General features: G+C 46.4%; 1 protein-coding gene across 1 annotated transcript; it reads right to left on the reverse strand.

Moving 5' to 3' along the window:
- Positions 1–3,289: 3,289 nt before the first annotated feature.
- On the reverse strand, positions 3,290–4,983 carry LOC127331778 (aspartyl protease AED3). The gene has a single exon (XM_051357962.2). It carries the CDS (start codon positions 4,873–4,875, stop codon positions 3,547–3,549), a length of 1,329 nt encoding a protein of 442 aa, XP_051213922.1. The 5' UTR covers positions 4,876–4,983; the 3' UTR covers positions 3,290–3,546.
- Between the last annotated feature and the right edge of the window lie 11,587 nt (positions 4,984–16,570).

A 16,570-nucleotide genomic window follows, 5' to 3' on the forward strand; every position in this document is an offset into this window, starting at 1 on the left:
CCGAAATTTGAAACTCGGGGTAGAGGAACCCGAAATTTCAAAAATCGGGGTAGAGGAACCCGACTAATCCTGTTTCCGCGCGAAAAAGAAGGAATTGGGGTAGAGGAACCCGAAATTTCAGAATTAGGGTAGAGGAACCCGAAATTTCAAAAATCGGGGTAGAGTAACCCGAAATATGTGGGAATCTCGGGGTCGCCTAACCCGATTCACTAATATCGGGTTTCTAAAACCCGATTCTTTCTTTTCCTTTTCTTTTTCCTTTTTCGCCCTCCCGCCAAAAGAATAAGTCGGGTTCCTCTACCCCGATTTTGAAATTTCGGGTTCCTCTACCCCGAGTTTTAAATTTCGGGTTCAACGAACCCGACGGTGTATTATTTCTGAAATATCTCAAAACCGAGTATTATTTCTGAAATAAACAAAAAAAAGTGTATTATTTAAAAAAATGCGCGGGAGGCGGTGCGTGTATATGAACTTCCGATGGACCGGAACGAGAGCATGGGGCCAGACAGATTAGTATGGGCCTCACCAAGCGGCCTTGCGTTGCATTTTTTGTCGCGGCAAATCTGTACTTGGCCCAATGGCTCGGAGAAATCCCATTCCGGCCGGAACGCAACGACGGGGCTGACCGACAGGACATCAGTAGCGGAATCCTATATGCCGACCAGGTTGGTATCTACCGTGGGCCGCATAACCTATGCACGGTATGGGTCGGCCCGGTTAGGCGCTGGCAAATTTTTTTTATTTAATTTTCTGTTTTCTATGGTTAAAAAATAATTTTAAAAAATGTTTAAATTTGTGAAAAACTTTTATATCAGAAAAACGTTTATTTTTTAAAAATATTGAAGAAGATGTTAAATTTGGAAAACATCTGAATTTAAATTATTCAAATTTAAGAATTATTCAGATTTAAATAATGTTGCAATTTTGAGAAAAAATTGATTTTTCTGAAATGTTAATTTCTTTTAAAAATATAAATTGAAAAGAAGAAAAAAACATAATGAAAAAATAGGATTTACCTGATGGGGCGCGGCCCACTATACATCTGTCGGGTTGTGGGGCACCCCATACACATCGACTCGGTCGGTGTATAGGAGCCCCCGGCTCTTGTATGTCGCCCGCAGCGACACCAGTTGCCCGTGCCGCCTCAAGGAAGCGTCAGGTTAGCCGGCCCATCTACATTTCGTTGGCTAACTCACATCTTGTCCTCCTTTCTTTTCTTCTTCTGTTGTTTATAATTGGTTTTTTCTGTTTTTCAAAATATGTTATTTTTTAGTTTTTTAAAATTACTACAATAATTCTTGCATCTTCTTGAGAAAAAAGAGAGAGTGGAGAAGTACATCTACATCTTCGCCAATCAATTCCACCTCTTTGTGAGGGGAACCCAAGAGATTTTGATGTTCTAGTCTTCTATGAATTTCCTCATTTGTTCATCCTCGCTTATGCGCCCACAAGATTTTGGGAGTGAACAACTTGATAGGATCTAGTTATTATTTTGTTAGGATCTGAATGTTCCTCTTTTCTGGTGTTAGGATCTGAATGTTCCTCTTCAATCTCCTGGATCTTATGGATCTTTTGAAGATTTTTTCAAAGATACATTTTTTACTGTGGTAGATATTTATGCTCAAATCCGATTTCTTATGTGGATCTGTGATTGAAATCAATGTATCCAATGATTTCTGGTGGTCTTTCATGAATCTGTGGATACTAATTGCAATTTGTTAGATATTCATATAAATTTTGGAAGAACTTTACATGGCAACAATGGATCCACTTTCGAAATTGTGAACAAACTTTGTAAACAAAAAGAAGTTTCTGATATGAATCTGTTAAAAGCTAGGGTTTTTTTTTGCACAAAATGAGGCACCAATCTTGATGCACTCTGACAAAATAGATGTTGTGTGATAAGGGACTGGTGCCGTAAGGTCCTGGCAAAATCCACACACGGGGGCGGTGCGTGTGTTCGAGCTTCCGATGGATCGGAACGAGAGCATGGGGCCAGACAGATTAGTATAGGCCCCACCAAGCGGCCTTGCGTTGCATTTTTTTTCGCGGCAAATCTGTACTTGGCCCAATGGCTCCGAGAAGACCTGGTTCACAACATCCCATTCCGGCCGGAATGCAACGACGGGGCTGACCGGGATTCCCTATACACCGACCAGGTCGGCGCGTAACGCGCGGTACGGGTCGGCCCAGTTCGGGTGTTGGGCCAGTTGGCCGTTTCTTTTTTAGTCATTTTTCTGTTCTGTTTTTTATTACTGTTTCTTTTTATTTTCTGTTTTTTCTTCTAGGATTTAAAAACGTTAAAATTAAAACAAATGATAAAAAATAATAATTTGAAATTTTTGTAATTTAAAAAAAATGAAAATTGTTCAAATCTGAAAACTGTACAAATTTGAAAATTGTTCATATCTAAAAACCGTTCAAATTTGAAAATTGTTCATATCTAAAAATTGTTTAAATTTGAAAATTGTTCATATCTAAAATGTTCAAATTTGAAATTTGGTTTGTTCAATAAAAATATACAACTTTAAAAACTATTTTAGATATGAAGGGTTCTGGACATAGACATGTGCAAACAACTTGTAGATACAATGTAAGCAATAAGTATGGAGCTTAAATCTAAGATCATGTCACTCATGCACTAGTGATAAGCATTAAACACAACAAGATTGCAGCAACAATAACTTCACAAACTTATATAGATAGACTGATCATAATGTAACAATTCATCAGATCCCAACAAACACAACACCAATTACATAAGATGAATCTCAATCATGTAAGAAAGCTCATGAGATCATTGTATTGAAGTACATGGGAGCGAGAGTACCAACTAGCTACTGCTAGAACCCGTAGTCCATGGGGGAACTACTCACGGAGCATGATGGAGGCGGTGGCATCGATGGAGATGGCTTCTGGGGGCACTTCCCCGTCCCGGCGGCGTGCCGGAACAGAGATTCTGTCCCCCGAAACGGAGTTTCGCGATGGCGGCGGCGCCCCTGGAGTCTTTCTGGAGTTTCGTCGATTGGTATAGGGTTTTTGCGTCGCCAGACGGGCCCGATGAAACGTCCGCCAGACGCGAGCGGACACTTTCCGCGTCCGCCGAGCATCCGCCAGAGACGCATCCTAAGCGCATATTTAGGCCAGGTTTGCGTCTCCGCGAACGACCCGGTCACTTTGCGTTGCCCCGCTGGAGCAGACCCCAGACGTATTTCCGGTCACGGCGGACGAAAACGGTCCGTGGTAGGACGGTGAATAGGTTTCACCTCACCAAACAGACAAATGAGGGTAGGCGGCAAAGCGAATTTGGGAGGGCCCTTGAAGATAGGCGAACCCAACCCTAAGCGTCATGAAATTGCTAAAAATAACCGTGATACACAGATCTTACACAACAAGGCTGACACACAGATGGAGACGACACACGCTACGCTACAAAAGAATTAAAATCACGGCCAGCAAAGATGCTGGTCCGGCACCAGCACACAACAGTGGCGTCGCCGCAGGTCGGCAGGCTGTGGCCCTGGCCGGTTCCCGTGCGGCAGATAACTAGGCTGCGGTGCACTGCTCGCGGGCGAAGCCGACGCGGCCGTTGGGCACGTCGAAGAGGACGCGGTGGTTCTGCTGCTGCATGCTGGCGATGACGTTGAGCACCGTGTTGACGCCGTCGGGGGCCGCCGCCATGGCCAGGCAGCTGGTGGTGCCGTACGTGCTGTGGATCACCAGGTTCTCCTGCGGCAGCGTCACCTGCATGCCGGTGAACATGAACGTGACGGGGGGCCACTTCACGGTCGTGTTGTAGCACGTGTCGAACCCGCCGAGGGAGGAGACGGGCGCGCCGCGGATGCGGTGGCGGACCTCGTCGCGCACGGCCGCGTACGCCGGCGCCACGAGCCTGGTGAACATCGTGCCGGAGTCCAGCACGGTTCCCGCGCCGGTGACCGGGTCGAAGGCCAGCGCGGAGGGCGGGATGGGCACCACCTTCTTGCCGACGCGGACGCCGGTCATGCCGACGTAGTAGAGCGAGGAGCGGTGCGGGTTGGCGAGCAGCGGCGTGGTCTTGATCCGCAGCGGCTGGCCCTTGCGGCCGAGCCTGAGCGTGCCGGAGAAGTTGAGGGACTTGAAGCTCGGGAGGCAGTAGGAGAAGGTGCCCTCGTACATGTCCTTGGTCTGGGACAGGAACGACAGCGGGCCGCGGCCCAGCCCCAGGAGGCCCTGCGGCGGCGCGGCCGTGCCGGTGGCCTTCTGCAGGCAGCCGAAGGTGTAGCTCTTCACGACGTTGTTGGCGACGGCGAGGGAGTCCTGCGACAGCGCGGCCTCGAGGGAGGAGTCGGCGTAGGTGAGGCTGAAGCCGCAGGACTTGGTGTTGGGCGAGCAGGACGGGTTCGGCGCCCCCGCGCACGCCGGCGAGCCGCAGGGCACGGCGCGGTACGAGGTGGAGGCCGCCGGGTTGAAGGGGCTGGCGGTGGGGCAGCCCGCGCACCCGGAGCAGGGGATCCACGCCGCGTCGTTGCTGGTGTCGACGGCGAGGAGGAGCTGCTGCGGCGGGGTGCCGAGGCGAGCGCGCACCACGTACGTCGGCGTCTGCAGCAGCTGCCGCCCGGACGCGATCGGTGCGTACGCGCGCCCGGCCACGGCGAGCGAGTCGAGGTAGAGCAGCCGTGACGTGTCCCGGGACGCCTGGTCCGCGAGGAACCCCGTCCACGACGGCGCTGCGGCCGCGTCGTTGCCCAGCGGCGAGCACGGCCCGAACGCGTGCGACACCTGCAGGGTTGCCCCTGAGTCCGGTGGCGTAGCAGGGCACGACGGATGCGACGCCGTCGCCACAGCAGCAAGCAGTGCCACCACGGTCCACAGAGCGACGCCGCGGAGCGCCATTATCGCTGTACCAACAACCGAGCTAAGCTAGCCTTGAAGCGTGGCGGTGAGGTGAGGATGTGTGCCACACCGACACCATGGCTATATAGAGTGAGCCCGACCAGTGAAGTGGCACGTGAACGGTGACGCGCAAGAAGCTACACGGCCAGCGCCCGTGCCATGGCCAATGGCGCGCCCGTGAGGTCTCGCCCTGGACGTATTTGCCGATGGCCATGCTGGACCCCGTATACGTCGTACGCGCGACGAGCGGCATGCCTGCACGCCAGCGTGCGTCTGCTGAAGCTCGTGATCTGAGTCTGCCGCCGACTGACTCCTCGGCCAATGAATGCTGTCCACGTCTGCCCGGCGCGTCCAACTTCGTGCGCGCCCAGTGTCGGCAAGCTCTGTTTCCGGCTAGCTCGTCGCAGGGAAGTCTTGTCTTTGCATGGCGGTGGCCATGGCTCCCTACTGGGTCTGTCGGATCAATGAATGGTCCTAGTCTATGGACCAAGAGCAAATATATCAAAATATCACCACAAATCTACAACCTTTAAACTCTTACTTTCCAAGGGATAATCTTGTACTTTTCTGAATCCAAATGTACACAAATAACTAGATATTAAACCACATACCTAGAAATACTACCAAGAGCAAATATCAAAATATGGACCAAGAGAGAACCAACCTGAGGTTGGGTGGTTAGGAGGGTGGTTGTACCCCCAGCCCACCAGAGTTCAAACCCCAGGTTCGACATCTGTGTGTCTCATATAGACGGAATATTCATTCAGTGGGAGGCGACGTTTCCGTCGACAGCGAGGCGCCTGTGGTGACTTCGTCAATTTCAAGATCCAATCCGCCGGCTCAGTCTTCCGAAGGTGCTCATAGGGGTAGGGTGTGCGTGTGTGCGTTCATAGGGGTGAGTGTATGCGCGTGTATGTGAGCGTCTGCGTTTGTACTATGTTTCTAAAAAAAATATGGACCAAGAGTCCCTTCGGGGACATCCGAGAAAATATGGACCAAGAGCAAATATCAAAATACCACCACAATTATTGAAATTTGAATCACAAAACCAAGAACAAGATTTTTTATTGCACGTATATATATTTAAAAGAGAATGTAGTACATGAGATGCGATTACAAAATAGAGTTTAAAAGAGAGAATCAAACTTGCCAAGTCTTCAAACTCTTTCATTTTTCAAGACATAATCTTGTATTTTTCTGAAGGCACGTGTAGAAGAATGGCATAGATATCACACCACATATCTGTAAATACCAACGAGAGTTCTTGCAAAATTTTAATTTAAACCACAATATCAAAGCTACATGTACGTGCAACTATTAAAGTAATCAACCAACATCCGCAAGAGTATAAACAACAATATTTCAGAGAAGATCAACCGAACAGCCTGGTCGACATCGCTAGGAGCCGAGAATACGAATCACCACTGTCGACGATGTAGCAACCAGGACAAATATTGTAAGGAAATCCACCTCGAAATAACCATGAGAGAAAAAAAAAACCAAACCAACATGGTGAAACAAGATTTGAAAGATCATACGCTGAGAAACTTAACCTTCCAACACCACCATTGTCGCTGCGAAGAACATCTCGTCGCCGAACGAAGGGTCGAAGAGAACGTACCATAGATGATGACATCTCCATTGACATGGAAGCCAATAAGAAGAAGGCTGCCAAAACCCTAAACAAATGTATTGAAAAATCATATATACTTAATTTTACTGAAAACTCGACTTATAGATCGGCTTCTCCACCCCTCCCAACCCTAGTGAGGCCGGCCGGAGAAGGGGCACAGTGGAGGCAGATGCGGAGGGGACGACTAGTTTTTTTTAAGGAGGCAAACTTTGTGGTATCACCTCGCGAGTGAAAAATAGTAACTCATGCCACTAGCATATATGCGGTTATCTTCTTTTTTCAATGTGCCACTTTTTATCGTTAGAAGTTTGTTAAAAAAATAAACATTGTTTCTTTAGATCTGACAAAGTTTGATCAATTCAAACAACATGTAATTAGTCAACTCGAAATTTCTAAGCTCATTTTGTTGAGGTATTTGAAAGTTCAACTTTTAGCCAAAATTCAATCACAGTTTTGATTCTTTAGTACATCTATAATATTAAGGTTAGTCTTCTTGTTATTAAACTTGGAATCATCTCCAGATATTTTTTTATCTTTTTTTGTAAAATTCAGGATTTTAGAACAACATTTGGTCATAAGTTGCAAAAAATGTGAACTTTCCAAATGGTTGAAAAACTAAGATGAGATTTTCCGAGTTACTCCCTATATGTAGTTTAAATTAGTGAAATGGTTTAGATATTTTAAGAATGCGAATGTTTTAACAATTTTTTGTCAAAGATGTTAAGAGTTTTTAATTTTGCAACTTTTAGCCAAATTTCATTCATGATTTTTGATTATTTAGTAAATCAAAATAAATGGAGGCAGGTCTGCCGTCAATGGACTTGGACTTATCTAGTAGACCATTACAATTTTTCCAAAAAAAATTATAGATTTTAAACAAGATTTTGTGAAATTTATAACAAAAATGTAAATTTCCAAATGACTCGGCAAAACGAGCTAAGAATTTCCGAGTTGCTTCCTACATGTAGTTTTTGAGTTACCAGAAAATTTTCATACTAAAGGACAAGTGAACTTTTGAACAAGTTTTGATCGAAACATATGGATGGAAAAAATTATGTAATATACAAGTTTTGCAACCAAGCGCAAAAATCCTCTTCCCACCTTCTTTTCAAGTGCCGGTCCACTATTGGAGTGTGGTCCAATGTCAAGAATTGGCTTGGCCTTCACGATGTTGATCCAACTAGTTGGCACACTATGCGCACCATCAAGTAGTGGAGGACACGAAAAGAAAAAGGCCAAGCAAATAAGGCCATGGAGTCACTTGTGATGTTGGTTTCATGGGAAATATGAAAGGAAAGAAACACACGCTTTTCCCGAAACACCTCCTCTTCCTCGAACATGCTTGTAATCAAAATAAAAGATGAAGTGGCAAATGTGGAGCCTAGCCGGGACAAAGGCCTTGAATAACGAATTGCCACGAGAGTAGGCTTAGGTTTTGAGTTTAACCTCTCTTGGTCTAGTCGTGGTATGTAGGACCTCTAAAATTTCACTTTATTAAATGAAAAATGTAAATTTTTTGCCTTTGTTTCAAAAATTATCTTCCAAATTAACGGTTAGGATTAATTCCGACATGGTCATGTCTACGGGAAGAAAAAAAACCGTCTCCTTCGCTACATGGCATTTGATCGGTGCGTTTAATTGTCAGAAATGGGTCAGCCGATTAAATCATGAGATATAGGTTCTGAGAAACCAATCCCCCAAAAAATAATTATCTTATGAAACTTTCTTTAGTTATGATTTTGTCAACCTGAAGCCTTGATTATTGTTTTTTTAACGGAGGTAAAAACTTTGCCTCATCTTTTAATTAAGAAGGTGATCGGTCTTTAGGAGATTATTGTTATTATTGGGATATTTGATGATGGATTAAGGCTTTCTAGACGAAAACATGTGAGCCCGCATGCTGACGGTAGGTCTGAAGTCTGAACCGTGATTGCACTTTGAAGTTTGCGCAGGCACACGTGATATTCTCTGAGGGAGATGCCGAATCGAGAATGAGATTGTGCGGGTAACGGCCTCGGTTAGGGACAAGACCGGTGGATTGGCGACACGATTCTCCGTGTGATCATGAGAAAATTCAGCAACAATGGCACGAGATCGGTTGGGAGGGCACATATGTTTGAGCTGCTAATTGGCAGGCAGAGTTTAACTAGGGGCCATTAGCTTCACCCTACGTCTTCTTGGGCTCGGGGCTCCGGCGATGTCTGTATCTCATTGTTCTAGGCATCACCCGACGTGCTCTTGTCGCCCGTCGTGTCCCTTAGCGTGTAAACGCCATGGTCCTTCAGACGTGGAGGACCGGGGGCTGGGCCGCTGGGGCTGGGCGCGCAACGCCACCACCAGATCGAATCGATCAAGCGACCACCAGCGGAAGAGCTGGCAAAGCCATGGCTGCCCACACGATGAATCAGCGGGATATTTTTGACATAGCGTAGTCACCTAGTGCTCGCCGCAGTGGGAATTTGGTGTTTCATCTTTCATGTCACCATGTTTGATGAAGACAAATTTGTTTGGAAACTTATTGCATCGAGAACTTTATTTACTATCAAATCCTTGTATGCACATTTGTTAAATGGTCGTACGATATATTTGTAAGTTGAACTACTGTTGAAGTACCATTAAAAATTAAGAATTTTATGTGGTTTCTATCACAAAAAAATTATTTTTGCAAAATATAACCTCTCAAAGCATAAATGAAATGGGTGGACGAGATGTGATTTCCGTGACTTAGAGGAGTCTATCAGCCATTTATTTTTCGCTTGCCTTTTTTGCATGTCTTGTTTGAAGAGCTGTCCACTTTCACTTTTAACCTAAGCCCACCAACCAATGTTAGAGCATCTCTAACAGAGCGCCCGTAAATCCCGCCGGAACTGAACTTTTCTGGCGGATTTACGGGTTCGGGCCGAAACGTACGCAGAACAGCGCCCGAATACATGGGCCGGCCCGTAAACGAAGTTCAGGGGCCCGAGAAATCGAGCGGACGCCCCGTATTAAAAGAGTTCATGTAGGGGAGTTCGGTTCGCAAACCCTACTCCCCTCTGCCGTTCCTCTCCCTCCGCCGCCGCTAGTCGCCAGCTCCGACGAGCAATCCACGTAGCACGAGCAACCGATTCGAAGCCCGCCGCCCCGCGATGGCTTCCCGTGGAGGATCTGGCGGCCGTGCCGCGGGATTGGGCGGCGGCGAATCACCGCCACATCCGCCTGTCTTCCGCACCGACGCGGAGCGGCGGAAGTGGAACAAGAGCGAGGGCGCTCGGAAGAGGAGCGCTCGCCGGTGAACGAACTGGGGGCTCACGCCCCTAGGGAAGCTCGCTCGCTACGGCCCCGCCGGCGAGGGCTCCTCCTCCGGCCAGTCGAGCCGCGCACCGCGGCTGCCCGTGGCGGAGAGCGAGGAGGAGGACGACCTCGTCCCCGCGCGCTCGCCGACCATCTCCGCCGGGGACTACGTCCACGGCAGCGACGAGGAGGAGGCCGTCCTCGCTCAGGCGAAGGCGATCAGCGACGCGGAGGCTCGGCAGCGCTTCCGCCGGGAGGAAGCCGACGCCGTCCGCTAGGTCAGGGAGTACAAGGCGGCCCGTCGGGAAGCCCGCGTCCGCCGCGTCAAGCTCGAAATAGTCGAGCTTGACAAGGACGACGCGTGAAGATCTTCCACGCCGCCGACCATCTCCGCCAGCACCGGCACCGCCGCGCGCCATAGGTCATATAGGCCGCATTTTTCTTAGCTAGGTTGCGCTTGCCGGTGTACCAGTAATTACGTTTTCAATTTCAAGAACTATGTAGGTATGTATGCTCATTCGGAGCATCTATGTCATCTAGAACTATGATCATCGCTAAATTTTACCCGCGCCATTTCGAATTCCTGAGTTCAGTTCCATTATACGGTTTCTATTCTGTGCCACTGCGAATTTCGACAGAACTCGCGTTTTCAGTGCATTAAACTCGGCGTTTTCAGTTTGCGTTTTTTCGGGCTCTGTTAGAGATGCTCTTACAGATATGTTCATGCACTGGGCTAAACGGGGTTGAAAAGAAAACAAGAGCGCAGATTCCATGAACATTTGGGCTTTACTTTCGACTATGTGGAATTGCAGAAACCACAATCTTTAACTAACGTGGAACTGCTCACTTTTTACAGGCGATTTTCATGGCAACATACTGAAAATAAAAGGGCGGTTGATTAGTAGGGGTAAAAAAGTACCTATAAAATGCAATAAGGGCCTCCAATTTTTTGTAGGCATTTAAAAGACAAATAATTCTTTTGGATCCAAGGTGCCAGGTAGCCCTTTTTTTCAATATTTTGAAGACTTTTTTCTGAAAACTCAAAAAATTCAAAATAAAATATATATGAGTGCATGTGGTTGCCTAGTTAGTATGTACATGCCAGTTTTGTCGACATAACTTTTTAGGTGCGATCTAGAAAAAAAAGACAAATGTAAGGAGTTGAAATGAGTTTCTGTTCCTTTGTATACCCATAATTTTGTATTTTTGGCGTATAACAAACTGTAGTGTATTCATCAATGATACTTTACAAATATGTATAAAAATATTGTTTATACTGTAGAATTTTCTAAAACTTATAATTATTTTCTTTGAATGTTTTAAAATGAAGGGCTAACTGTCACGTCAAAGTTGTATCGGCACACTCTTAAAAAAAGTGTCATATCAAATAGTGTAGGAAATATCAATTAAGGCACTTTTGTAAAGTTTAATTCGTTTAACACACTTTTTAAAGCACCTTTAAATTTTATTTTGTGGGGCACTTTAAAAATTTACTTAGACTCCCATTGAGGCGCTATTCAGTAATGCCGCTAATATAATCCTTTCGCGCTTTGCGAAAGTTACTAAAACTATTAAGGCACCCAATAATAATTCCTCGAAAAGTAATTGTACGCACTTTTAAAAAACATTCGAATGAAATTTCACTCTATACGTACTTTTAAATATAGTCAAAGCAATAAAACAACAATAAAATATTCCACACATATCATAATATCTTGTCAATTCAAGACATCATTAAACAATTTATTATAGGATCCATTCACGTTGGTATCATTCCAGCAGTCTTCACCAATGTGCACCGCCTCTTCGCGCTTCACACTACATCCTAGTTTTTTTTGGTATCAATATTGTTGGTATAAAAAAGGTAATAAAGCATGGTTTCCTCAAACATAAAAAAGAGAACATGAAGGTGAAAGGACACGGATGTCGCCTAGAGGGGGGGGGGGGGGGGGGGGGTGAATAGGCGATTTAAAACTTTTACGAGATGGGCTTAACAAATGCGGAATAAAACTAGCGTTTACTTTGTCAAGCCCAAAGCCTATATACTATTGTTCACCTATGTGCACCAACAACTTATTCTAAGCAATGGTTCACCTATGTGCATCGACAACTTATGCTAAGCAATACAAGCAAGTATGTGATAGCAAGATATATATAACTTCAAGCACGATGGCTATCACAAGGTAAAGTGCATAAGTAAAGAGCTCGGGTATAGAGATAACCGAGGCACGCGGGAGACGATGATTTATCCCAGAGTTCACACTCTTGCGAGTGCTAATCTCCGGTGGAGAGGTGCAGTTGCTTAGTGCTCCCGAACGCCACAAGAGGCTCACCTTGAGGTGTGGTTGCTCGATGCACACCAACGCCACAAAGGCCTCACCCCAAGATGCGGTACTCACACCACACACCGAACGCCACGAAGGCGCCTGATGACCCACAAGTATAGGGGATCGCAACAGTCTTCGAGGGAAGTAAAACCCAATTTATTGATTCGACACAAGGGGAGACAAAGAACACTTGGAAGCCTTAACAGCGGAGTTGTCAATTCAGCTGCACTGAAACAGAGACTTGCTCGCAAGAGTTTATCAGTAGTAACAGTTTTATAGCAGTAGTAGTAGTGAAATAACAGCAGCAGAGTAACAAAGACAGCAGTAGTGATTTTAGTAAACAGCAGGATTAAAATACTGTAGGCACTGGGACGGATGAACGGGCGTTGCATGGATGAGAGAAACTCATGTAACAATCATAGCAGGGCATTTGCAGATAATAATAAAACGGTGTCCAAGTACAAAGCAATCAATAGGCATGTGTTCCATATAGTCGTACGTGCTCGCAATGAGAAACTTGCACAACATCTTTTGTCCTACCAGCCGGTGGCAGCCGGGCCTCAAGGGAAACTACTGGATATTAAGGTACTCCTTTTAATAGAGTACCGGAGCAAAGCATTAACACTCCGTGAACACATGTGATCCTCACATCGCTACCATCCCCTCCGGTTGTCCCAATTCTTGTCACTTCGGGGCCATTGGTTCCGGACAGCGACATGTGTATACAACTTATAGGTAAGACCATAAACAATGAATATCTTGATGAAGCAATAACATGTTCAGATCTGAGATCATGGCACTCGGGCCCTAGTGACAAGGATTAAGCATAACAAGTTGCAACAATATCATCAAAGTACCAATTACGGACACTAGGCACTATGCCCTAACAATCTTATGCTATTACATGACCAATCTCATCCAATCCCTACCATCCCCTTCGGCCTACAGCTGGGGAATTACTCACACATGGATGGGGGAAACATGGCTGGTTGATGTAGAGGCGTTGGCGGTGATGATGGCGATGATCTCCTCCAATTCCCCGTCCCGGCGGAGTGCCAGAACGGAGACTTCTGGCTCCCGCGACGGAGTTTCGCGATGTGGCGGCGTTCTGGAGGGTTTCTGGCGACTTCGACTTCTCCCCGTGCGTTTTTAGGTCGAGGCCAATAAGTAGTCCGAAGGAGGGCGTCGGAGGCCGACCGAGGGGGCCACACCATAGGGCCGCGCGGACCCCCCTAGGCCGCGCCGCCTTATGGTGTGGGGCCCTCGGGCCTCCACCTTACTTGACCTTCTGGCTCCGTCAGTATTCTTGGAAAATATGGCCTTCTGCATAAATTCCGAGGATTTTCCCGAAAGTTGGATTTCTGCACAAAAACGAGACACCAGAGCAGTTCTGCTGAAAACAGCGTTAGTCCGTGTTAGTTGCATCCAAAATACACAAATTAGAGGCAAAACAATAGCAAAAGTGTTCGGGAAAGTAGATACGTTTTGGACGTATCAACTCCCCCCAAGCTTAGCTTATTGCTTGTCCTCAAGCAATTCAGTTAACAACTGAGCGATAAAAGAACTTTCACGAACACATTCGCTCATATGATGTATATATTCTCATGCTATGGCTAATACTTAAACAGTTCATAATGAGACACATGCAAATAAGATCATCTAACAGCTATGTCAATCATGAAGAGGTACCAACAATTAATAATAAGCATCATGAATCATGTATATAAGCAGGATTGCAATGTTCATAAGAAAGTATGATAAAGCGGTATCTCGCTTGCCTGTATTTGATTGGCAAAACATAAATGCCCGGGCACCTCTGGAGTTCATAGAAAGACTAGAAGTAGTGATTGTCAAAGATAAAAGCATCAAAATTATACCACAATCAATCATATTTTGAGACAAGCATATTATACTAAGAATGACAGTTGTGCTCTCAAGATAGTGCTCAAAGAAATAATGGAGACACAACATAGAAGTAAAAGATTGACCCTTCGCAGAGGGAAGCAGGGATTAACATGCGCTAGAGCTTTTCATTTGTAAAGCAGGAGTAAAATTATCTTGAGAGGTGTTTGTTGTTGTCAACGAATGGTAATGGGTACACCAACTACCTCGCCAACCGGACTCCCAAGAGCGGCTCCCATGAATTATTTGCATATTTATGTGGCACTCCTTCCAACCTTTCTTACACAAACCATGGCTAACCGAATCCTCGGGTGCCTGCCAACAATCTCATACCATGAAGGAGTGCCTTTTTATTTTAGTTTTATTATGATGATGACACTCCCCCCAACCTTTGCTTACACAAGCCATGGCTAACCGAATCCTTCGGGTGCCGTCCAACAATCACAAACCATGGAGCAGTGTCTATTTAAGTTAATTAATTCGGGACTGGGAATCCCATTGCCAGCTCTTTTTGCAAAATTATTGGATAAGCGGATGTGCCACTGGTCCATATGAGAGTCCGTCAAAAGTAAATGACAAGGTTGAAAGCTAAACACCACATACTTCCTCATGAGCTATGAAACATAAACACAAATTGAGAAATATTTTCAAGTTTTTAAAGGTAGCGCATGAGAATTTACTTGGAATGGTTTGAAATGCCATGCATAGGTATTTATGGTGGACACTTTTGGAACAACTTGGTTTTCAGGTGTTTGGAAGCACGAGCAGCGTTCCCGCTCAGTACAAGTGAAGGCTAGCAATAGACTAGGGAGCGACAAATCAAGAGAGCAGTAACTGTCATAATCATGCTTGCGGCAAAATAAATTAACGGAGGCATAAAAATGATATAAGAACTCTGAAGCAATATAGATCATCGAGACTTAATTGACTTTTTGTTCAGTCATATGCATGCGTGAGCATGTGCCAAGTCGATATAAATGAATTATTCAGAGGAGGATACCACAATGCCATACTTACTGTTATCACCAGAATTTGACCGAGTCAGAGGTGGGCCGCGATCAAGATGGGCTTGAAGAATATACATGGAAGAAATACGTGAATCGGCCTTTATATGTAAAGTTTGGGCTAGTTGGCCCGTGTATCTGTAATATAGTAGGATACGTGTCGGTTAGTTAGAGTTTGTCTCGTGCACGGTTGGGATTATTCCCACGTTAGAAAGTCTACGGACTATAAATATGTATCTAGGGTTTATGAAATAAACAACAACCAACGTTCACCACAAACCAATCTAGGCGCATCGCCAACTCCCTTGTCTCGAGGGTTTCTTCCGGGTAAGCATCATGCTCAAGTTTATTCGTCATCCATGCGTTGCTCGTACTGAAGCCTTTTTGATGGCGAGCAACGTAGTTATCTTAGATGTGTTAGGGTTAGCATTGTTCTTCGTATCATATGCTATCGTCGTGCAACCCTTAGACATCTAGCCGCCCTTACGCCTATTTTAGGCGTAGGGGCGGCACCCCGCTTGATCATTATTTAGTAGATCCGGTCCGTTACGGTTGCTCCTTGTTCTGCAAGGATTAGTTTAATATCTGCAATAGTTAGGCCTTACAAAGGATTGGAGGATCCAGCGGCGCGTAGGGTGTCGTTTGCTAGCCCTAGACAGGATGTTCCGGGGATCAACCTCGTGTTGGTTTTTAGGCCCTGTCTAGGATCGGCTTACGATCACCGTGCGTGGCCGCGAGGCCCAATCACGAGTAGGATGATCCGATTATGCGGTGAAAACCCTAAATCGTCGTAGATCGTTTTAGCTTTATCTTGATCAAGCATGACCACCATATATTCGTACACCTCGTGCGAATCATGGGTGGATCGGCTCTTTGAGCCGATTCACAGGACAACCTGAGAGCCGATCGAGGCTCGTATTTAATGTTTACGTGTATGCCATGCACGAAACTAAGCGAGGCATCTCCATCACCTTCCTGACCAGGTATAGGTCAGGTGGCACACCCTTGCACTAGCATCGGACGTGCGTGCCGGAGTCTTTGCGGGCCGTCGCTCGGAGGGACCAGGGCCAGCCGTAGCCCTAAGTTGCTCCCGGCTCTCCTGTGTTGCCCGTCGTTGCTCGCCGGTGGGTTTCTGACCGCAACACATTCTGGCACGCCCGGTGGGACGATCTTCGACATCAACCACATCGCCATCTACATCTGAGATGGCGGACGGCACCCCAGTCACGTACGAGGATCTGACCGAGGAGCTCAAGAAGAAGTATGACGAGGTCAAGACGATCCTCGAAGCCGACCTCATCGGCTCCTTTCACAGAACCCGCTCACATGGCATCAGGTGGAAAGGGTTCTCGCCTGAAGGTGCGCTCGATGGAATAGACCTGTCCGCCCCGTCAGAAGAACGCACCAGGTCCCTGCGTCAGGAGATCAACTACATGGTGGCTCACTCGCTGCACCGCCACTCTGAGAACCTGGTGAACACTTTGGAGCGTGTCGCTCTTCGGGTGATCCAGGAGATCATGAGGCACCAGTACTCTCCGTCAGGACCAGCTCTCGGG

This window comes from Lolium perenne, chromosome 2, assembly GCF_019359855.2.
Source record: "Lolium perenne isolate Kyuss_39 chromosome 2, Kyuss_2.0, whole genome shotgun sequence".
Lineage (NCBI taxonomy): Eukaryota > Viridiplantae > Streptophyta > Magnoliopsida > Poales > Poaceae > Lolium > Lolium perenne.

Coding starts and splice junctions, on each gene's coding strand:
- LOC127331778 (XM_051357962.2), bottom strand. CDS start 4,875: ATGGCGCTCCGCGGCGTCGCTCTGTGGACCGTGGTGGCACTGCTTGCT.